We start from the raw sequence: 20,730 nt of genomic DNA on the forward strand, positions 1-20,730 counted from the left end.
CTTACCCATCCCCAAACAGGGCTCAGCAACCAGGTTTGAAAAGCCAGGCGGAAGGCACACTTTCAATAAGAAAATAGTCTACAGTCTTTGTTCCAATCCGCTTACACAGAGTCCGTCTACCTGCTGGGCCCACCTCACCTCGCATCACAAGAGCCGAAAGGTTCAGAGATCTAGTAAGCCATGTCTTGCTTAGTGGTAAATGTTAACACGGCAGTGGCACCAGGAAACAAGAAGAAGAAAGTGAAAACAAAGTCTGCCAACAGGAGCCTGGACATCATGGTTTCCCGTGACAGTAAATAACCAAGGTTGGGGGGGACTCCCTTTGAGGATGGGGACACCACCTGCAGCTGTCACTTCCAGCCTTGCATGCTGATGCTACCTACCCCAGATCTTCCCACAGAGCTTTAGAAGCTGCCCCACAGGCAGAGCACCCTGTGTCTTACAGAATGCAGACCGTGGTGAGATATCTAGAAGCTTTCATTATGAAATCTCTCCCGACACGAAGAGAAAGCCTTCAGTCCTACACACAGTGAAACCAAAGTCCAGTCAATGGAACCAAGAGGCCTCTTACTCAATGCCCAAGATAGAGAGACCAGAGCCAATGTTTCAACTGGGGTGGCTTGATGGCTCAGAGGCTTGGGAGCCACCTAGCTTGGATCAAAGAACCTCAAATACTGTACTTGAGAACCACAAAAACTTTGGCAGGGTTCTCTGCCTTTGTAAAATCTTGCCCTACTGTCTCTATCTGCTCCCCCAAGGCAATCCCTCAAGCTGTCCAACCTCACTCTCTCCCCAGTAATTCTGCAGGGATTTTACAAGAACCTCAGCTGTGGTAAGGAGAATCGTGACTCCCCCGAAGATGTCTGGGTCCTAATCTGCACAGGCTGTATGTCACCTAACATGGTCAAGGGGGACTTGGAAGGTGACAAGGTTAAGGACCTTGAAGTGAGGAGAGCACCCTAAATGACACAGACGGGCATGCTTAGATCACACCAGGGTACAAAAGCACAGGCCTCTTCCTGGCTGTAGTCACAGGGAGCCATGACGACGGAAGGCCGTGGGGAGATGCAGTATTGCTGGTTCTGGGGATGGAACAAGAAGGCCCTGGCCAAGGAATGTGAGGGCTTCTAGCGGCTGGCAAAGGCCAGGAAATAGAGTGTCCTTAAACACCTCCAAAAAGGAATGAAGCCGCGTTAGCACCTTGGTTTTAGCCCAGTGACACTGGTGTGGCATTCTGACCTTTAGGCAAGTTCAGAGAGTAACATTTGCTTTAACTCAGCAAACCGGTAATATGTTTTAACACCATTAGAAAATTAACATACTGCTGGTCCATGGTGTGGCAGGTCCCACCCTCCCTTGTCCTTGGACTCCCCAAAGGTGCTGCTGACTGAGTTTTCCCACAGGAGAGCTCTTCTGCCCCTCCTAGGGGTGACCTGGGAGTCAGCTCTCCTTCAGCCCCTGCCAGGGAGCAGAGTCCTGTCTTCCCCTCGAGTTCATGGGGCTCCGGTTCATTAAAAGACCCATCAGCTCTTGTTACCAATTCCTGGGACCCTTGGAGAGCTAAATGATTTGTCAAAATGATATTCCACAAGTGCCTTGGGGAGGGGACAAGGAGGTGCAGAACTCTCACTCCTTGGTCCCACCGCCACCCACCTCACCACACTTCCTGTATTAGGCAGCAAATGACTACATGAAGACAAAAACAGAGCAGGAAGTGTGTGTGTGTGTGTGTGTGTGTGTGTGTGTGTGTGTGTTGGCTCACCTTGGCTGGCACTCTCTACCCTGTTATTTGCATACTTGTTTAATTCTCAGATTCTTAAATATACTGTGCCATATGGACCCACCAAGCCCGACATACCTGAAGCATTTCAAGCATTGTCAAATCAAACAAGCAGCCACGCCACTTCCATGGGCATGAGTCCCTCAGCACCTGCACGCAGCGGAAACCCTCAAGGAAACTAGCTGTAAGCCCAAGAAGTCTGGAATCAACCTGGCGTTTCTTCCCTGTCAGATTCACTTCACTTCCCTCATTCTTGCTTTTTTAACTATTTTTCCCCCATATTTTCATTTATTTTTCTTGGAATACAGAAAGATCTTTTTAAGTGCAAATCCAGATCCTGCCTTACTCAGAAAGATGTTCCTCCCTGACCCTGGCTTGTTTGTTTCAATGTTTATCCTGGTCGCTTGTTCCCAACATGAATTAGCCATCTCTAATGGATCGTTCACACCTGCCCTTCCTTCCTTCCTACATCAGGATCTTTTCAATTTCCTCTGTATCATCTCACCTGAGTTTCAGGCTGATCCTTTAAGTTGCCAAGATCTGCTGTGGACAGAAAAGCAGATTTCTGATACAGAGAACCTTGGGGGAATAACAGGGCATGGGGGTGGGTGGGTAGTGGTGTCTAAGGAAGAAAGCAAGCCCCTCACACCAGACAACAGTGACCACAGCAAAAGCTGGAGCAGATCATTCCGGAGATTCACCCATCCCCCTCCTAGCTGACGACCTCCCAAGCCAGCCAGGGGCCCTGGAACCCAGTTCCGGGCTGTCAGCAGAGATAAATTTAGCACCAATGATCTCATCCTGCAGAACAGCCTCAGGCCCTCAGAGTGCTCAGGGAAACATCACTTGGACAATCTGAGAAGTGACAGACATTACTGGCCCCTACAACCTAGGTGGGCAGGCCAAAGGTTCCCTGAAGAGGAACACTAAGCCCATAAAGAGCAGTGGCCAGAGTGTGGCCAGCAGGTGGCAGGCTGAGGGACCTGAGACATGGATACCCTGCTCTTCCCAGGGTCTTCCAGACCTGGGTACACAGTGCTGAAGACTCATGGCAAATCCACAGATATCAGCACTGAGATCCAGAAGAAGAGCAAGCAAGGCCAAGCATTCCCACTGCAGAGTCATGGCTGATGTCCCAGCACGCCCCTCCTGACCCCATCAGGACACTATGTGGTGGAATATTTATAGATCCAACAGTGGGCAGAAGGCAGAAGAGGGTGGAGCTCATTGCCTCTGTCTCCTGCCAACAAGACCAAAGCCCAACAAAGGGGCTGTCCTTTGTCCTTTGCAGAAAAGAATTCAAATCCATCACAAGTGTAAAACCCAGTTCTTCCACCAGCAGGAGCCTCCCTTTTTGTGGCTTGCACTGGGGTTTCCCTTTTGTGGCTTGCCCTGCTGGTGACTTGCTGATCAGTCCCCTCAAGGTTTCTTAGTGTGTCTCCAGGTTAGACTTTTGCTCTGACAATTCTGAAGGAAACCATCCGTGAGAGTTCTAACATTGCCAAGGTTCTTCACCTGCGATGAGGTTTCGTGGCCACTACCTCTATAACAGAGGGACAGCACCCCACAAACATTTCTGATGGAGGATGGCATAAGAGTAACTCAGGAGAATGTACTTGACTCTTGCCAAAAAAAAAAAAAAAGAGAGAGAGAGAGAGAAAACGGACTTCTAAATGTGAAAATAAACAGCTACTTCCACCCCAAAGTGCAATCCATATTATGCTATTAAAGGTGATGGGCAGTGATGGGGAATAAATGTTGTCACATAAGAAAGGCCAGGCTTACATCTAAACACACCAAGGCCACCCCCATGTCAGTTTCAGTCACATTAGAGGAAATCAATTCCCAAGAACAAAGGCTCCTGTCTGGTTAATTCCATCCCAGCGAACCCCCAGGACACAGAATTGAGGGTCTATCAGAGAAATCAAAACACACTGAGAATTTGAGGTGACCACCAAACTATAATGCTTTCTGCCAGGGTGGCGTAATCGTTGTTTCAAAAGGGAGGGAAGTTCTACGGTCATGGGAACAGGGTGGGACGGTGTCTTTCTCGGTGAAGAGTTCAGACAAAGCTACAAAGAAAAGAGGCAAGATCCAGAGTCAGGAGAAGACTAGGCAGATGTTTCAGCCAGTGGAAAGGCCCTTAAGGTCAGGCACGGGAGAAAAGAACCGGGGAAGGGGTCAGAACCACAGAACTAGGCCAAGGTCACACCACCTGGGATCCTGGGGCTTTGGAGGGAAGAAATAAAATTGGTTTGGATTGTGCTGCATTTATCCTAAAAAGTCAAAACGAGATAATTCTTTCTGTTCTCTTAATTAAATGCTAGCTCATGAATCTAGGACCTTGTTTCCAGGCTGCAGGATGTGGAGGAGGGAGCCTGGTGTCTCAGCCTCGCAGGCACTGCCTGTCTCCTTCTGCCAGGTCAATGGCTCCAGGCGCAGCGCCTCCCTCACAGGGACTCATCTAGGGATCCAGGATTGCTCAGCTGAGTCACGCTGCCTCTTCTTCCTTAGGATACACACCGTGCATTGCCCCCACCCCACCCCAACCCCAATCCCACAAGGGCTGGTTAAGGCATCTATTTGGAGCATATGATAGTCCCCTGGAGCTGCTGACCTCTGGGGACTTCCTACACTCTGTTGTCCTGCCTTGCCTAAGTTCACCTGGCTGTTTCTATCCATGGAGGTTGAAGTCAGTCCTTAGAAGTATACTAAACAAAGTCGTGGGGATTGTCACCATCCTCTTTACTGCTGTATCCAAAAAAGCCACTCTACAGGGCCTGGAGAGTAGGTAAGAGCACATGGTGTGCAAGCTTGGGGACCCTAGTTCAGACCCCCAGCACCCATGGAAAAGCTGGGCGTGGTATGAACATCTGTAGCCCCAGTACAACGTTGGGGCTCACGTGCCAGTTAGTCCAGCTAAAAAAACCCAGTGAGCAGCAGGCCCAGCAAAAGATCCTGTCTCAAGGGAATAAAGTGAAGAGCAAGTCACCTGACATCCTCTACGGGCCTTGTCACACACGTGCACACACACACACACACACACACACACACACACACACACACCTCCCCCCCCACACACACACGTATACCCACACACATGCACACATGTACTAAATAAGTAACATTCTATAGCTTCGTCACAGGAGGAAAAGGTTGAAACATCTGGGTGATCCATTGGTCTCAAACCAGAAGTGCAGCCACAGACAAAGTTGAAATTTCCCAACTGTCACGTGATTTCCACACCACCCAAGTTTGCTACAAATAGTTCAGAGGCACAGCCAACTGCAGATACAGACCCAAGCCCCCCGCTTAGGGACGAAGAGAGCTGGGGTGTCTTAGCATCAGGAGGCAGGGGGATGGCATTCACTGACACCTGCTCTTCTTTCTCTTCCTCAGGGAACAACTGCCATGACCACCAAAGGAATGCATTGTTTTCCTATTTTGAGCTTTTTTTTTTTTTTTTTTTAAGAGGGCTTCATGGAGCCCACAGGAGACTAGACTCTAGCTGTTCCTGCCTCCATCTCCCAAGAGCTGGGGTTGCAGGTTTGTGCCACCACACCAAGTTTATGCAGTGCTGGGAAATCAAGCCCAAGGCTTCCCTCATGCTTCAGGCCAGCCTTTGTTTTCCTATTTTTATATTGCTCTTTGGAGGAGCTAACAGCTCCATGTGTGGTGTGTGAGCATGCGCACATGCCCATGAACTTTTAGGGGGAATTGAGAACAAAGAAAGGGAAACCCCTACAGAGAGTGAGCAACAGAGAAAGAGAAATGGACTCCATTCCAGCTTCCTGTTCAGAATCTGCCCGTGAGCCACAAGCGTCTGTCACTGCGTCCCCTATCCCATCTCCACCCACCTAACTACTTCCTTTCACCTCTGCTCTAGACAGAGAAAGAGTTCATTCAAAAGCAAAGGTCTCCTTCCCCCATCCCCAGACCCAAGTCCCTCAAAAACAATCAGATTTAAAGCAGAGAGATTAAATTATCACTAAGCTAATTATGGGAATCACACTTAGGCTGGCTGCTGGGAAGCGAGGTCAGCAAGCAAAAGGCACGAAAATTAAAGGCAGATGCAGGAAGCACTTGAAAAAACCAAGTGGGAGACCCATTACCCCCTCCCCCAACCAGGAGGAAGAAGAAACCACTCTGATGTCAGAGACGCTGTCCATATGGGCTATTGTCAAAGCATTTGGCAGTTAAATGGCTGCACTCTGTCATCATCTCTAGGCCAAAGTGGGCTCGAGTCAGAGGTAAACTGATTAGATGGCGGGCTGCTAATTTCCCAGAGAGTGTAGAAGGGAAGTAGTGGCTGCATCCAAGAGGGGTAGAGCCCAGGGGCATTAACCCCAGGCTTAAGTTGCAAAGACAGGACCTTGCATGGTCCTGAGCATTTGGGGAGTCACATGGTTACATCAGGTGACTGTCGGTCTGTATGAGTCAATTCCATGTGCATATTCATAAGGATGAATCCTCAGGGAGGGAGGGTAGGCAAAGATATGCCATGAATCGTAAGAAAGCATGTACAAGCACGTGCATGTTGACCTGAAAAGGTGAAGAGTTTAGAAAGAATCAGAGGGTGCCTCCTAGCAAAACTGCAGGAGAGCAACAGCTCTCTGAGAATGTGTGGTCCTTATGGGGACCCTCACAGTGTTGCTATTGGCTCAGTGGTGAGCATGTATATCTTGTGTCCTAGTGAATGTTGTTTCGACGCATCTTCGGGCATCATCAATGCTGTGTAGAATAAATACACTTTGGCCAAAAATTTGGCAGTCCAAGGAAGAAACTTCAGAGCTACAAGTCCACTTTTCTCAATCTGCAGGCTGGCTTCCTCCACTCAGGGTCCAATACCCTTAGACCTGTGTTCTAGGTCCTGACTGATAGTCTACTTTGGGTTCCTGTCCCCAGGAAGGCAGCAAGCACCAAAGACAATCAACCTAGTGGTATCCAGAGTGAATTTCTGGAAATCCTAGTCAAGGGAGGCAGTTCAGAGGGAAAGTGAGAGGATCGTTACAGGTTACATTACTTAGGAAAAATTAATTTGGGTGGTTCTATTTAATTGTAGGTAAAAGAAATGATTCAATAAATTTGGATAACTTAGTTATCCAAAAGACATCTGCTGAACACAGTCTAATCATTGCATTTTAGTCAGAACACACCCTCAATCTCAAGGAAAACTAAATTTGGGGAGATACAGACATCCAGAGCCTGACTAATGGAAGAAAATGAACAATTTTGGTACAGTTTCAGGAGGCAAGAAAAGTAAATTACAAACAAGCTGTGAGAAATCAGTTTAATAAAAATATCTGCAACACAGTCTCTGGAGTTGATGACATACAATAGCCATATCCTCTCCTTCAGAAAAATCTTCTCTAGTTTTAACCATGAGTTCTTTAACTCCAGAAAGCCCTGGCACATCCTAGACCAATGAACATACTATTCCCAGCCCAAAGGCTGATGCTCGTGATATTAAGCTGTAGAGCAAGCTGTGCTGACAAATATTCTCTGTCCTCACCTCACCCTACCCCACATACGCAGAAAGCCCCTTCCTGTGGTGGGGTTAGCCTTCCTCCTCACTCTGGCCTGGCCAGTGAACTAGAGGACAGGCAGTCACATGCAGCTCTGTGCCTTACTTCTCTCTCTGTCATCAGATTGGCATGACCCACACAGGATCTTAGTTTCTGTCCCCAGCAACGTGGAGCAGAGCTTCTGCCAACCCTAGGTGCATATGAACATGAGCTGGGAATAACCTTTGTTGTTGAAGGTCACTTAAATTTGGGAGTCATTTGTTACCTCAACTTAATTTAGCCTAAGCTAGCTGATACACCCTTACAAACCTGCACAGATAGACGCTGCAAAACGGTAACCACTTACAGTCAATCTCCAAATATATTTTTTCTACCTGCATAGATTAATGTCTCCTTAGGCAATTTGGTGGTCATGGGTTCTCATGTAAGAAAGTGCTTATATGCAACAAGAAAGAAAGATCAGCTTTATCAATGAGCTGTGTTGTCCATTTGAAGAAAGTAAGTATGGTCTTTTTAATTTATTTTATTTTGCTGGATAACACATTCCTTTTAGAAAAGAAAGCTCAGCTACAAATGTTGAAGCTTATTTCCTGTAATTTCTGGGTAATCAAGATGTGACTAAATAAAAATTCAAATTGATAACACGGATTCATCACAAGCCTATTAATTCTAGAAATGGATTATTCATTTTTTAAAAAAGTATTCACTGGCTTCCTTCAATGAACCTACATTCTCCCACCCAAAAGCCCATCAACTTCAGTAGGTGAAGAAGCCCAGAGCCTAGCTGAGGCAGGGAAGCAATGTCAGCTCAGCCAGCATCCTTTCCACTGTAGCCCTGTCCATACCAGGGGGGGCCCAGTGTCCCAGAAGTCACACTGGCTCCATCCAGCTGGGCACTGAGGGCCATTTATAATGTAAGGTCAGGTCCACATGGAGTTTATCCCATCCTGCTCAATCAAGCCTCACTAGATCTAAGAAAGACTCATCTGAGTGAGGCTTATAAACGTCTTTTCCTCTTCCTAATCAGGCATGACCGGAAAAAGGCCCAGAACAAATTTGATCATGAACACTAAATAAGATACTCCGAGCTGGGGAGACAGCTTAGTGGTAGAGAGCTTGCCTCGCTATGTGCAAGGCCCTCAGTTCAACCTCCAGCGCCGAAAAGAATATGCATGTAAATAGATACATCTATTTATGCTAACCTGACATGTTTAAATATGATTGTGATCACATGCAACTTCTTAAAAGCCTATTTGCCCATCAAGAAGAACACCTGTAGTAGGGGAATTTTTTTCCCTCGTAAGAAATCAGATGAATTAATTTAATTATCACAGGAGACAATTTTGATAACTTATTAGAAAGACCAAGTAAAGAAGAAATTTCAAAGCTGGGTGGAAAGGGATGGGAAGGAAGTAATGGGAGGAGTTACAGGAGGAGGTGAATATGTTCAACATACATAGGAAAAAAATTCTCAAAGAATTAATAAAAATACTTCTTTAAAAAGATCAAGTTAAAGTTGAGTTATTGTCTTACAGATCTTTAGAAATGGACCAAAGGCATCTAAGCACCATTGTTTTTGATTACACACACACACACACACACACACACACACACACACACACACACACACACATATATAACCCACAGTATAGATAAGATGCCCACAACATTCCAGGTACCATGTGTCAGCAGCTCAACAGCTGGCACTGGAGTGTACCATGAGGAAGACCTAGAAGCATCAGGATGGGCCTTAAGTTTACACACAGCACCAAGAGCAAGGTGGCTTCAGTACCATCCTGTCTTCTCATGTTCAGCTATTTTAAGACGCACTCACATGTGCCCAGTCCCTCTGGCCCAGCCATTCCCATTGATCTTGGTGGGGAGGGAGCTATAGTTGGATAAGTAGAACTTCATCACTTTCCTTTGCAAGCTTTTTGCCTACAAAGTCTCAGGACACTCACGGGTGACCAAAAGGAAAACTGGGATCAGGAAAGGCACTAGGGTTGCCATGTTTTGGTAGCCTGAGAGTAGTGTCAAGGAGGTGGGTAAGCCCTGTGACCACTCTTACCCCTCTAATAGACCTGTTCTTTTCTGGCTTATCCTAAGGGTACCAACTGTACTCAGCAGTCCAATCACACAGACCTGGGCCTCCACCCAGCTGCTCCAGGAACAGAGGATGTGAGAAGTGTGATCTTCCCTCTTTACCTTAACAAGCCCCAGACTTTACCCTGAGTAGTGGAGGTCATGCCTCCCCAAATGGACAGTGAGTGTGGATTGTGGGAGATTCTGCTGCTCTTTCAGAGCCTCTGGAGTCTTAAAACATGTACAATTGACTTTAAAGATGTTTATATAAATAACTTTGAACACCTGGGTACATGACTTAGTTGGTAGGACACTTGCCATAAAGTCCTAGGTTTGATCTCCAGCACTGCATAAATTAGCCATGATAATGCATGCCTATAATCCCAGCACTTTGGAAGTAGAGGCAGAAGGATCAGAAGTTCAAGGCCATCCTCAGCTACATAGTAAATTTGAAGGCAGACTGAGCTACATGAGACCCTGTCTAAAGGAATTGTGCAAATACATTCCTGAAATGTAGCCTCTTTACTATCGATTCACATTGTCCCCTCCAGTCACACAGTCTGTGAAGACCTCATACAGCCATTGCTGCCTTCGATCTTGTTCAACCCACATCAGTCCTGACAGATGAATGAGGATAAGACCTGTGAGTAAATTTTCTATGCATTAAAAGAGCTAGGAAACTGGGTGGGGCATTTAGAAATAGCAGGAAGACTGGTTGTTTAAATGTGGAGAGAGGCTCACAATGACCAGCAGCCACACAGAACCAGGACCGTGCATCAGACCTCTGACCCTTGCATAGCTGTCATGCTAAGTAGAAGCAGCCATCTTCCAAGGGAGGAAAGACAGGGACCCTGGGTGGCCTGCCACAGGGGAAAGGAGCAAGAGCCACAGTGTTCCATGGAATGCTGAGTGGGAGTTAAAATAAGAAAGCAAAGACCAAACAAGACTTGAGTGCATCCCAGGCCACAGGTCAGTGGTAAGAGGAAAAGCAGAGCTTGCTCTTTCCTTCAAACTGTGCCTCCCCCAGCCTCCTGAGGGGCTGGGATGGGGTGCAATAGCTCCTGGATAGGAAGTCATACTGGAGGGAGAGGGGCAATAGGATGCGAATGGCCCCCATTTACAGGAAGCTGTTGTTTCTCAGGGCAGCGCCCCCTCCTCAGTACTGAAATTTAGCCAAGGCCCTTACAAACTCAAAGCATGCAGGTCCAGTGAGACCCACTAAAGCTCTAAGCAGGACAAGCTTCTTCAGCAGGTCTGGCCATTTGGGCCAGGGACAGGGATGAGGTGAGATTTGTTGTTTTTGGCATTGAGAACAAGAGGAATGGGCTGCTTCCGGGAGAAGCGTCTGCCAGACTCTGTGGGTTAGGTTAAAGAGGCAAGCATTTAGAGACAGGAAAACCAGTTCCAACTGTCCAAGCCAGAGCAGGGCAGAGAGAAAGTGCAAGGTTCTGGGAAACCTGGGAATATGGACCAGGTACACAAGCCAGGAGGACCACCTCCCTTGGGGTCCTGGAGTGAGACTCAGTCCATAGCCAAGAACTCAGCCAGAGGCAAAGCCCAGACTCTTCCCATATAAACAAAACAAGGGGCAAACTTTAGACTAAATAATATGACCACAGGAGAGTCGGTTAGTACTGCCCACACGAGCAAGGGGCTATACTATGTCCCAAAAAGGAAACACCGAGGATCATCTAAGATAATAAATGTGTGGGAAAACAGGTCAACAGCTGGAGCTTGGTCTAGGAGATGCCCATCCTACCCTCTTTCCTGCTAGCCAGCCACACACCTGACTAGAAGCCAGAAGCCCTCGTCCAGAGGCTGAAATCTTCATGACCAACAGAGCTGTTGATATGAAGATGGGCTCTTGGTCATATCCCTCACAAAGCATCACTATCTCCCTAGGTGAACTGCCCCTGAGCTTGCCCCTCCCCCATGAGGAAAGTGTGGCACACTTGTTTTGGCCTCTGCCATTCATCCTTTGATCTCTGTGTGTGTGTGTGTGTGTGTGTGTGTGTGTGTGTGTGTGTGTGTGTGTGTGTGTGTGATCAAAGGTTCAGGATCCAGAAAACAGAGCAGAGCCTGGAACACCATTGTTCACTAAAAATTAACTTGAAGATTAAAAGTATTGGTTCCAGCCCCCCTAGTGGCTGGGACTTCAGTGTTAGTGTGCTAAGTAGCCTCCACAGTGACCCTTGGGGATCCCCATCATCTCCTGGTACTCATGGCCTAAAGGAACCCCTCCCCGTGAATGCGAACCCATGTGGTGGGTGTCTGACAGCCAAAGTTGGTAAGATGTCATTTCTGAATCAAATTCCAAAGAGATATGTTCTCTCTCATGCTCTCTCCCCCTCCACCACCACCTCCCTCTTTCTCCCATTGATCTGGAGAAGAAGCTCTGTGCTTCCTTAGTGTGTAAACAGTCTTCATGAATGGGCCCACAGAGTAGAGCTGTCATCTCCAGTGAGGACCTAAGTGGCCCTGAAAGTGGATCCTCTACCATTCAGGCCTTGAGTCACGTGATGACTGCAGTCCTACCCAACACATGGGCCTCAGCCTGAGAGTGCAGAAGCCAGAGGACTCAGTTAAGCTGGACCTGAGTTCCTGATCCCTGAAAACGACATGGTAACAAATACTGTCCTGAACCCTGGGCTTGGGGAGAGTGTGTTACACAGCTACATGTGAGCAACACACTTGTGTCTTCTGGACCAGCATAGAAGGTCTGAAATCAGTGTGGGAGAAAGTGCTTAAAAAGAAAATATCATCCTGAGTGAGGTAACCCAGATTCAGAAGGACAAACATGGTATGTACTCACTTATAAGTGGATACTAGATGTAAAGCAAAGGATAACCAGACTACAACCCACAGCTTCAGAGAAGCTAGCTAACAGGAGGACACATGGATTGCTCTGAAAGGGGAAAATAGATGAGATCTCCTTGAGTAAACTGGGGATGAAGGAGGGCAATAGAGGGTAGGGGATGGTCGAGCTGGAACAGGGATGGAGTGGGAGGGCAAGGAGAGAGATACCATGATAGAGGGAGACATCATGGGGATAGGGAGAAACAGGGTGCTAGGGAAGTTCCCAGGAATCCACAAGGAGGACCTCACCTTAGACTACTAGCAATAGTTGAGAGAGTGCCTGAACTGGCCTATTCTGGTAATCAGATTAGTGAATACCCTGTCACCATAGAGCCTTATGCAGTAACTGATAGAAGCAGATCCACAGCCAAGCACCAGGCCAAGCTCCAGGAGTTCAGTCAAAGGGAGAGAAGAGGGATTCTATGAGCAAGGGGCATCAAGATCATGATGGGGAAATGTACAGAGACAACCAAACCAAACTAGTGGGAACTCATGAACTGTGGACCAATAGCTGTAGACCCTCCGTGGGACTGGACTAGACCCTCTGCATAGGAGAGACAGTTGTGTAACGTGACCTGTTTAAGGGATCCCCTGGCAGTGGGATCAGGATCTGTCCCTGGTGCATGAGCTGACTTTTTGGAGCCCAGCGCCTATGGTGGGACACCTTATATTGCCTTGGTGCAGGGGGAGAGGCTTGGACCTGCCTCAACTGAAGGTACCAGGTTCTGCTGACTCCCCATGGGATGCCTTGCCTTGGAGGAGGTGGGAATGGTGGGTGGGTTGCGGGGGAGGCTGGAAGGTGGAGGAAAGGGGAATCTGTAGTTAGTATGTAAAAATGAACAGAAAAATTTTTTCCCATTGTTTTATTTTTTTTCTATTATCAGCTTGATACAGTACAAATTCTTATCCTAATAGTGAAATGTTTCACTGAGGCTTGCCCAGTAATTGAGTAAAACTAAAACTTATTATAAGCCACAGTCGTCCTAGGGTCCCCCCTGCTACGTATCCCCCCTGGTTCTGTGGGTTGCAGTCTGATTGTTCTTTGCTTTATATCTAGTATCCACTTATGAGTGAGTACATACCATGTTTGTTCTTCTGGGTTTGGGTTACCTCACTCAGGATATTTTCTAGTTCCATCCATTTGCCTGCAAATTTCATGCCGTCTTAATAAGAAAAAAAAAAACCTCACCAAAGAAGTTACCAGCAATAGAAACAACAACAACAAAAAGACATTGTAGATGTTTTTACAATAAACCAAAGCTCCTGGGAAAAACACTATGACATCACCAAGAAGCAAGCTTAGTAGTCACATTCAGACATACCCTAAGAACAAGGAGACTCTAAGCAGAGCCCTAATGAAAGGACCAGCAGGTCCACTACAACTCAATCCAACTGATACTGCCTTCTCCATCAAAGTGGCCCAGAAAGTCACAGCAGTTTGTGGTGATGAAGCCCTTCCCTGGTTCCATCTTTGCTGTGGCCATTCTCTGTATTGAACCCCTAGGTACTATTCTCTTCCAATTGAGAGTCTAGCAGTGAGAAGCCCAGCAGGTAAGGGGGGGCAATGGCAGCTGGGGGCCTGCTTCTCGTGCTTTCTGCCTCTCCCTGCTTCCTCTGCAAATCGTGTCTCTCGTCCTCTTCCATGTTTGTTGTCTTGGTTACACGGCCAGACTCCTGATTCACCGCAAGCTTCCCTCCTAATGATATGTTCTGGTAAAGTGTAATGTTTTACTTCAATTGTATGTGTCACTGGATAAATTCCTCCAGTGCGCCTGACATCTGTATGTCAGTTGTCTGAATGTGTGCTATGATTTGGAGTGGTTTGGTGGCACTTTCCTCAATTCCAATGTCTTCTTCATTTTAATATATGATCAGGATCTTACCACAAAATTGTATATACACACATACAAATCAAAGAAGTGACATGTTCATTAATAAGTTCTGAATTGCCAAAAATCGTTTCTACCACTGTCCTTCACTCATGAACTCTAACATTGGTCTCCTGGGGAAGAGAATGACAGGTACCCTGAGGCACTGTTTGCTGGGGATCCCAATGTGTGTCTCTGCAGGAAGCCGGAAGAGAAGGTGCCAACATCCAGCCATGGCTGTCAGGCTGCCTTGAAGGGAGCTAAGGCAGAGACCACACTAAGGACATGCCCTACGCTTACTCCAGTCACATTTAAATGGCCACTTGAGATCCCTTCAGAGAAAGCAGATGGGCCCATGGGCAAACTCGTGAAAAATAAGAGAAGATAAGAAAATAAGACCAATGGAGAAATACTCATGATAAAAGGATGGTTGAGGGCTTCATGGTATCAAGCACATAAAAGATGCCAGAGAGGGCATTCACCAAGTGGGGCGTTCTCCTTGCTCACTGAGTACAACATGAAGAGAAAGCTTAAACCATGACAGAGAATGAGATGAGGTAAGAGAAGTGCCCAGAAGCAGCCAGGTCAACCCAAGGCAAAATTATTCCTAAAAGCCAGGCTTGGGCTGCCTAGGCTTCATGCCCGGTGACAGAATCAGCTCTGTGCCTGGTTGGGGGTGGGGGGGACCCAGAGGAGGATCTTTGATTGTAGCATCTTCAGCCTCAGTTTCCCCTTCATGTGCATAAAGCATAGGTTAAAATTCATTAAGGTTTAACACTAGCCAAAACCAGGCTAAGACACATAAAACAGTCCAGTGGAAACAATCGGCAGGCTTCTGGGAGGGTCCCTCCCTGCTGGGGAAATGGCTCAGCACCAATCCTTTCCCACTTTTCCTTCCTGTTGTTGCTTCCTAACTTAGGCAAACTCACAAAAGCAGCTCAGGATGGAAAAGTGCAATAGCACAACCAGGCTGAATGGCCAAACCTGAATCAGCACAGTATGATTTCTATTCTGCTCCTGGTCAACACACAGCACCCCAACACTGAGCTGCCCTAGGTTTCCAGACACTTCCACCCATCTGCCCAGCTCTACATGGCATGGGTTCATTTTACATTTTATTTATTATAATTTGGAGGGGATCATGTGTGTGTGTCCACGTGCACATACCATGGTGTGGAGTTAGTTCTCTCCCACTTCATGTGGGTTCCTGGGGATTGAACTCGGGTCATCAAGCTTGTGTGGAAAGCACCATTACCCTCTGAGACATCTTGCCAATCTCCTGGTTTTATTTTTAATTAAAGTAGACTCAAATTTTCAGAGTCCAGAATTTGAAAAGAATTCCCAGATGTATTTAGGGAGTAGCAGAGGATGACTGGAGCCTCAGATATGATACAGCTGTATGATTTAAGCCCTATTGGCTCAAGTGCTCGCGCGCTCTCTCTCTCTCTCTCTCTCTCTCTCTCTCTCTCTCTCTCTCTCTCTCTCTCTCTCACCCTCTCTCTGCTCTCTCCTTTTTCTCTCTCTGTTTCCCCTCTCTCTCCTCTCTCTGTCTCACACACACATGCACACACACAGCATTCAATCCTGAGAAGCTGTGCTCTGAATCACACCTAGTGTGAGTCCACACGACCCACCTCAGCTTGGGAGTGGTTCCCACTTGTAGGCCCAGGAACACAGGTAAATTGATTTAAAACAAGACCAAGAAATAAAAGATGATGAAATCAATCTGTGGGACGTTGCAATGAAGGTTGGATTGTGTGTTTTATACTCCTATTCACTCCACCTGGAGACACACACTTAGGTCCCATCCTGAGCAGCTGGTCTAGCTTGGAGCGTGGACGCCTCAAACATATACCCTGCTGCAGGCTCTGTCATTGTTCATTTTGATTGTCAACTTGATGGGATTAAGAAATGCCTAGGATGTTAGTAAGATGCACCTCTAAGTGTGTCTATATGCTTCCCCCAAAGGGTTAATTGAGGAGGGTAATATCAATCCTGAATGTGGGCTGGGTCCTCATCTGAAGAAAAAGGAAAAACAGAAATCCTTCTGAGCTTCAGCAGATTTCTCTGTCTCCTGATCCACAGAGATGTGAGAAAGCAGTCACATGCTGCTGCCGTGAACAGGACCAACCCCACTGCCATGCCTTCCGATGCAGGATGAGTTGTATCTCCTGAACCATGAGCCAAATGAAATCTTTCCTCCCTCAAGTTCTTGCAGGTATGTGATAACAGCCAGGAGCGACAGGAATCCAGACACACAGCAGAAAGAGCCAGAGCTCTGTTTAACCAACACTGGTGAGTGCTCCACCCCTTAGATAGGAACAGTGTAACGCAGCAGAAAGCACTTGGGAAAAACACAAGCACAGAACGAAAGGAGCGATCACACCTCCAGCGGAAGTTTATGATGTTGTGGTTCACGAGGAACGTCAGTCTCTCCCTCTGTTGTCAGGCAGTAATTCAGTGCTGATCAGCAACTATAAAATATGATCACTTAGTGCAGAGAGGGAGTCAGAAAGGACTGCAGCAGAGATATGTAAGCAAACAGATTTTTAATCTAGATACCCCAACATTCACACAGACACCCTAAAGCAAGGCAAGATGGTGTTTGCTTCATGGATTTTGCCTGCAGATGAAATTTGAACAGGCTGTGGGTTCCTTAGAGTTCCTGGGCACCTCCTGATGATTTCTGCATTTATATGCCAGATTTCTTAACAGAACATGCCGTTTATGTTCACCATGGGGAAAGTCTGCCAAGTGCACACACACACACACACACACACACACACACACACACACACACACACCAGAAAACACAAAAGACATCCAAATTGGCACTCTCCTCACCTCCTTTCCCCTCACCTCATGTGATGTGCACTCAAGGAGTGAAATTATGGCCATCAAAGGCAAGGCTGCAAATAATTGGAACCCATACCTTTCAAACAAAATGAAAAGTCAGTAATTTTGAGGGCAGCCTATGGATAGCTGGAGTCTAGCTCTCGGGTCCCTAAAGCCCACAGCCGACTCCCCTTACTCTCAGCAACCATCCAAGCCCCTTCCCGCCCACCTTGCCCACTTCGAGTCCCCTGTCATGCTGCAAAGAACTCTGAAAGGCCTTCGTACACTCAGGAGATTATTACAGGGCTGGAGGACGCCAACTCTGTAATTACGGCTGCTGTATGATTGTCATTATCCTCACACCCTGGGCTCAGTGGCTCACAAAACTTGCTGCAAAGTTCAGCTGCAGCCTCCAGCCAGCTATGGCTGGGCCTCTGCCCAGAAAGGTGGCAGTAGGTCTGATAACCTCTGGGAAAAAGCAAATCAGAGTTATTGCAGCGAAAGGGGCGTGGTGCCCTCGAGCTACTGGTGGTGGGAAGTTCTATTGTCTAGGAAAATAAACAAATGGGCCACTTTCACTTCTTATTATTTCAAACAACAGACATGGCAGTCCTGCCTTCCTTTTCCAACTCAGACTGTCCCCTGGGCTGGCTGTGCTGAGTCTGCAGAAGCAGACACCAGGCTTGAGCAAAGCTATTAAGCAGCTGCCACTGGGAACCTGTGGAGCAGAAAGTTTGGCTGCCTGGGTGGTAGCCCCCCCCTCCCCCACACTGAGAAGGACCAGCTCAGTCCTCCCCATGCAACACCTCTCCTCCTAGCTTTCAGATATTTATGCCCCACCAGCCCCACACCACTGCTGTGGAAATTAAATATAGCATCTCAGGAGCCTCAAGCCGGACTGTTTTTACACAAGCCCACCAAGGGAAAGACGGGAAATACCAGTTTGAATGTGGCTGAGAATGTCCCCAAGTTTCCCATTAGGTGTTGCCTGTCACCCATGCATGGCTCTGCCTCTACATTCCCCCAGAAGGGTGGTTTCTGTGCATTTGCTCACCCAGGTTCCTGGGGTATGCTCACCCCCACTCATGGAGTTGTGTGATATTGAGTCTCAGTGGTAGGAGACAGTCTTCTGTGCTGTTCTAAATTACCTCAGATTTACAGTGAAGTTGAGTCCAGAAAAAGTATATTTTCACCATTAACTGTCTGTTCTGTTGTGTGCAAAGAACTCTCCACGTTCCTGTCACTGGCAACACAGTCTAAACAACTCCAAAAATGACATAAAATTACCCCTCATCCAGGGGCTATTCTGTTTGGATAGCTGGTCTGAGATTCCATGGGTAACAGTCTTTTAGGGTGAAGAAAGTTGCTTTTCCCATTGTACTAAGATGGGGCTCACCAGAGAAAAGAGTTAATGCACCCCAAAGTGCTTGTGGACTTACTCTCAACAGTGTTTAGTCTCCCTGTGGGAGCCGATGTAGCCAGTTCACAGACACTTCATTGCATGAACTGTGTATGGTGATTGTATTGGACAGTGTCTTATCACTGTCACAAAATACCCAAGACAATCAACTTATTCAGAGAGAAAGGAAGGATTTGGGTTCACAATTTAGAAGGTTCCAATCTGATTTCACTTGGCCTCACTATTTTGGAGAGTGGCAGGTTGATACAGCATGACAGCAGCAGCATGGGACAGGGAGAAAGTAATTTATACCATGAGTCAGGAAGCAAAAGAGGAAAAGAGACAGACAGACAGAGACAGAGAGAGATGAAGGGATGGGATTAGACCATTCCATGCAAGGGCAAGACCTGATGCCCATGGGGCCTTGTACTAGCCCCCACCTCCCAAAGGTTTCATCATCTTCTGGTAGGGCCAAGCATCTCACAGATGATCCAAACCATAGCATGCCTCTGGGATTTAGAATTCACTTTTCCAGCAAAGTGAGTAATAGCAAAAGCAGAGCCCTTCTGAAGAGCCAGCAGAGGTACCCACAAGGTCTCTGACTACAGGAAACTCACAGACTTCTCTTCTGGTTGTACCCAAGCCTACTAGACACACGTTGAGCAAGTTTGGGGGTCTGATTTCCTAGCCCACTCAAAACTTGAAGCTTCAGCCTGACAGGAGGAGAAGCTGGCCACATCGCCTAAGTGGCAAAGTGATGACTGCCACAGATCATGAGGGAGCCTGAGAGGAAGAAGCAGGCAGGGGGTAGCAATTAGACACTGGAGCTATCTGAGGACCAACACCCTGCTGCACATTCTCTGGGTATCTATAGAACTCAGTTCAGTACATGGGTAAAAACCCCAAGGAACCATGGCAGTGACAAGGGATTCAATTATGTGTGACACAGAAAAGGTAGGGACCCAGGAAATATAATGCTTGAGGATGTACAGACAATGGGTAGATTAAGAAAGGACTCAGAAATGGGATACAAGATTAGGCACGGTATCATGTGGGTTTTCTTCTGAGAACCGTGGCACTCCAGCAGCAGACTCTGTTTTTTTCCCCAGATATTCAATAATTTATTCTATACACTCACCACTCACTCCTGATCCTGTCTCACATGCCCTCTACAGTTACATCCCAGACCTATAGCTTATGCTTGAATATCAAGTCCACATGAAGGAAGTATTTATTTACTGCGGTACTATGTAGTAAGATAGAATAGACACAACCTTCTAACTTACATAGAATATGACCTCATGACTATTCAGAGTTAATGTCAAGACACACATCAAAGGGAAAGGAGGGATCAAGGTTCAGTCATCATCATTTTACTTAGTCTGAATCACACAGTGTTTGGAAATTGCCAAGGGAAGCCTAAATAAGACAAGCTAAAGAGCAACTAATAACCAGCCAACAGAAAGCAGGACCTCTGGTTTCCAGAGTTACAAAGACTTAAACCCATCAAAGATAGCTCACAATAGAGCCACTTCCAACCCCCTCAAGGATCCATGGCTGAGAATATTTCTGAAAGAGCAGGTACACCTGATGCTGCCAGTGGGCCAAGGTTGCCCATTATGCCAGGACAAGGGTCAGTGGCCAAGTCTCAGACCATATGAGTCCCGCCATCCATAAGCCACTTCTGTGTCTGCACTGCAGCCATGGTGTCCTCTTCTCACAAGCTGGCTCTTAGCCCCATTAGCAGTTCTCAAGCAGGTCTGCACATTGCTCCATCTGTTCCCTGAATGAATTCCAGATGGATGCACCAGCCCATAAGGGCTGGAACAAGAGGAACAGGCACAGCCCTCCCCCCAGTCCACCTTCTCCAGCCACCTAGACTTAATAGAGCCCTTGCCTAAGGGCACAAGGCCAAGTGGAACAGAATACACCATTTGGAACCACCTAGCAAGGCTGGGCTAACAAGTCTCATGTGTGTGCCAGCTCTTGGGAAGGGTGAATCCACCCACTCATGCAGCCTGATTCCCACAACAGCCTACAAATGAAGGCAGAGAAAGGACACACAACGTCTGTAACCTCAACAGCAGCGTATCTCCTCAGCTCAAATCTGTCTTCCCAGCCCGCCAGGCCCATGACCGTGAGACACTGTGGGGACAGACTGTCTTCACAACAATCAGAACGACCGCACCTCATTCCTACCTTCTTTAGCTTGCCACTTTTGGTGCCCACGAAGGCCAGAGAGTGATTCTTGTAGACATACGCGATGACAGAAGTCATGCGGTCCCTGTCCTCTGTGAAGACCGGGATGCCACGTACCATTTCAGACACTCCCAGAGGGGCATTCATATCCAGGCCACAGAAGTTGTCATCAATGGTTAGGAGCTG

At 47.3% G+C, this 20,730-nt stretch overlaps 1 protein-coding gene across 6 annotated transcripts in view; it reads right to left on the reverse strand.

Annotated features, from left to right (window-relative positions):
- Window positions 1-20,730, reverse strand: part of Plxna4 (plexin A4) — a 465,281-nt gene that overhangs the window by 355,632 nt on the left and 88,919 nt on the right. For all 6 annotated transcript variants that reach the window (XR_008214655.1, XR_008214654.1, XR_008214653.1 and 3 more), the window contains exon 3: window positions 20,545-20,727. Coding sequence is in view for 2 of the 6 variants with exons in the window: in XM_052722108.1 (XP_052578068.1) it covers window positions 20,545-20,727 (183 nt within the window). In the remaining 4 variants the exon portion in view is untranslated. The remainder of the gene's footprint in view (window positions 1-20,544; window positions 20,728-20,730) is intronic.

The sequence above is a fragment of the Peromyscus californicus genome, unplaced genomic scaffold (assembly GCF_007827085.1).
Source record: "Peromyscus californicus insignis strain IS unplaced genomic scaffold, ASM782708v3 Scaffold_6__1_contigs__length_162567912, whole genome shotgun sequence".
Taxonomy (NCBI): domain Eukaryota; kingdom Metazoa; phylum Chordata; class Mammalia; order Rodentia; family Cricetidae; genus Peromyscus; species Peromyscus californicus.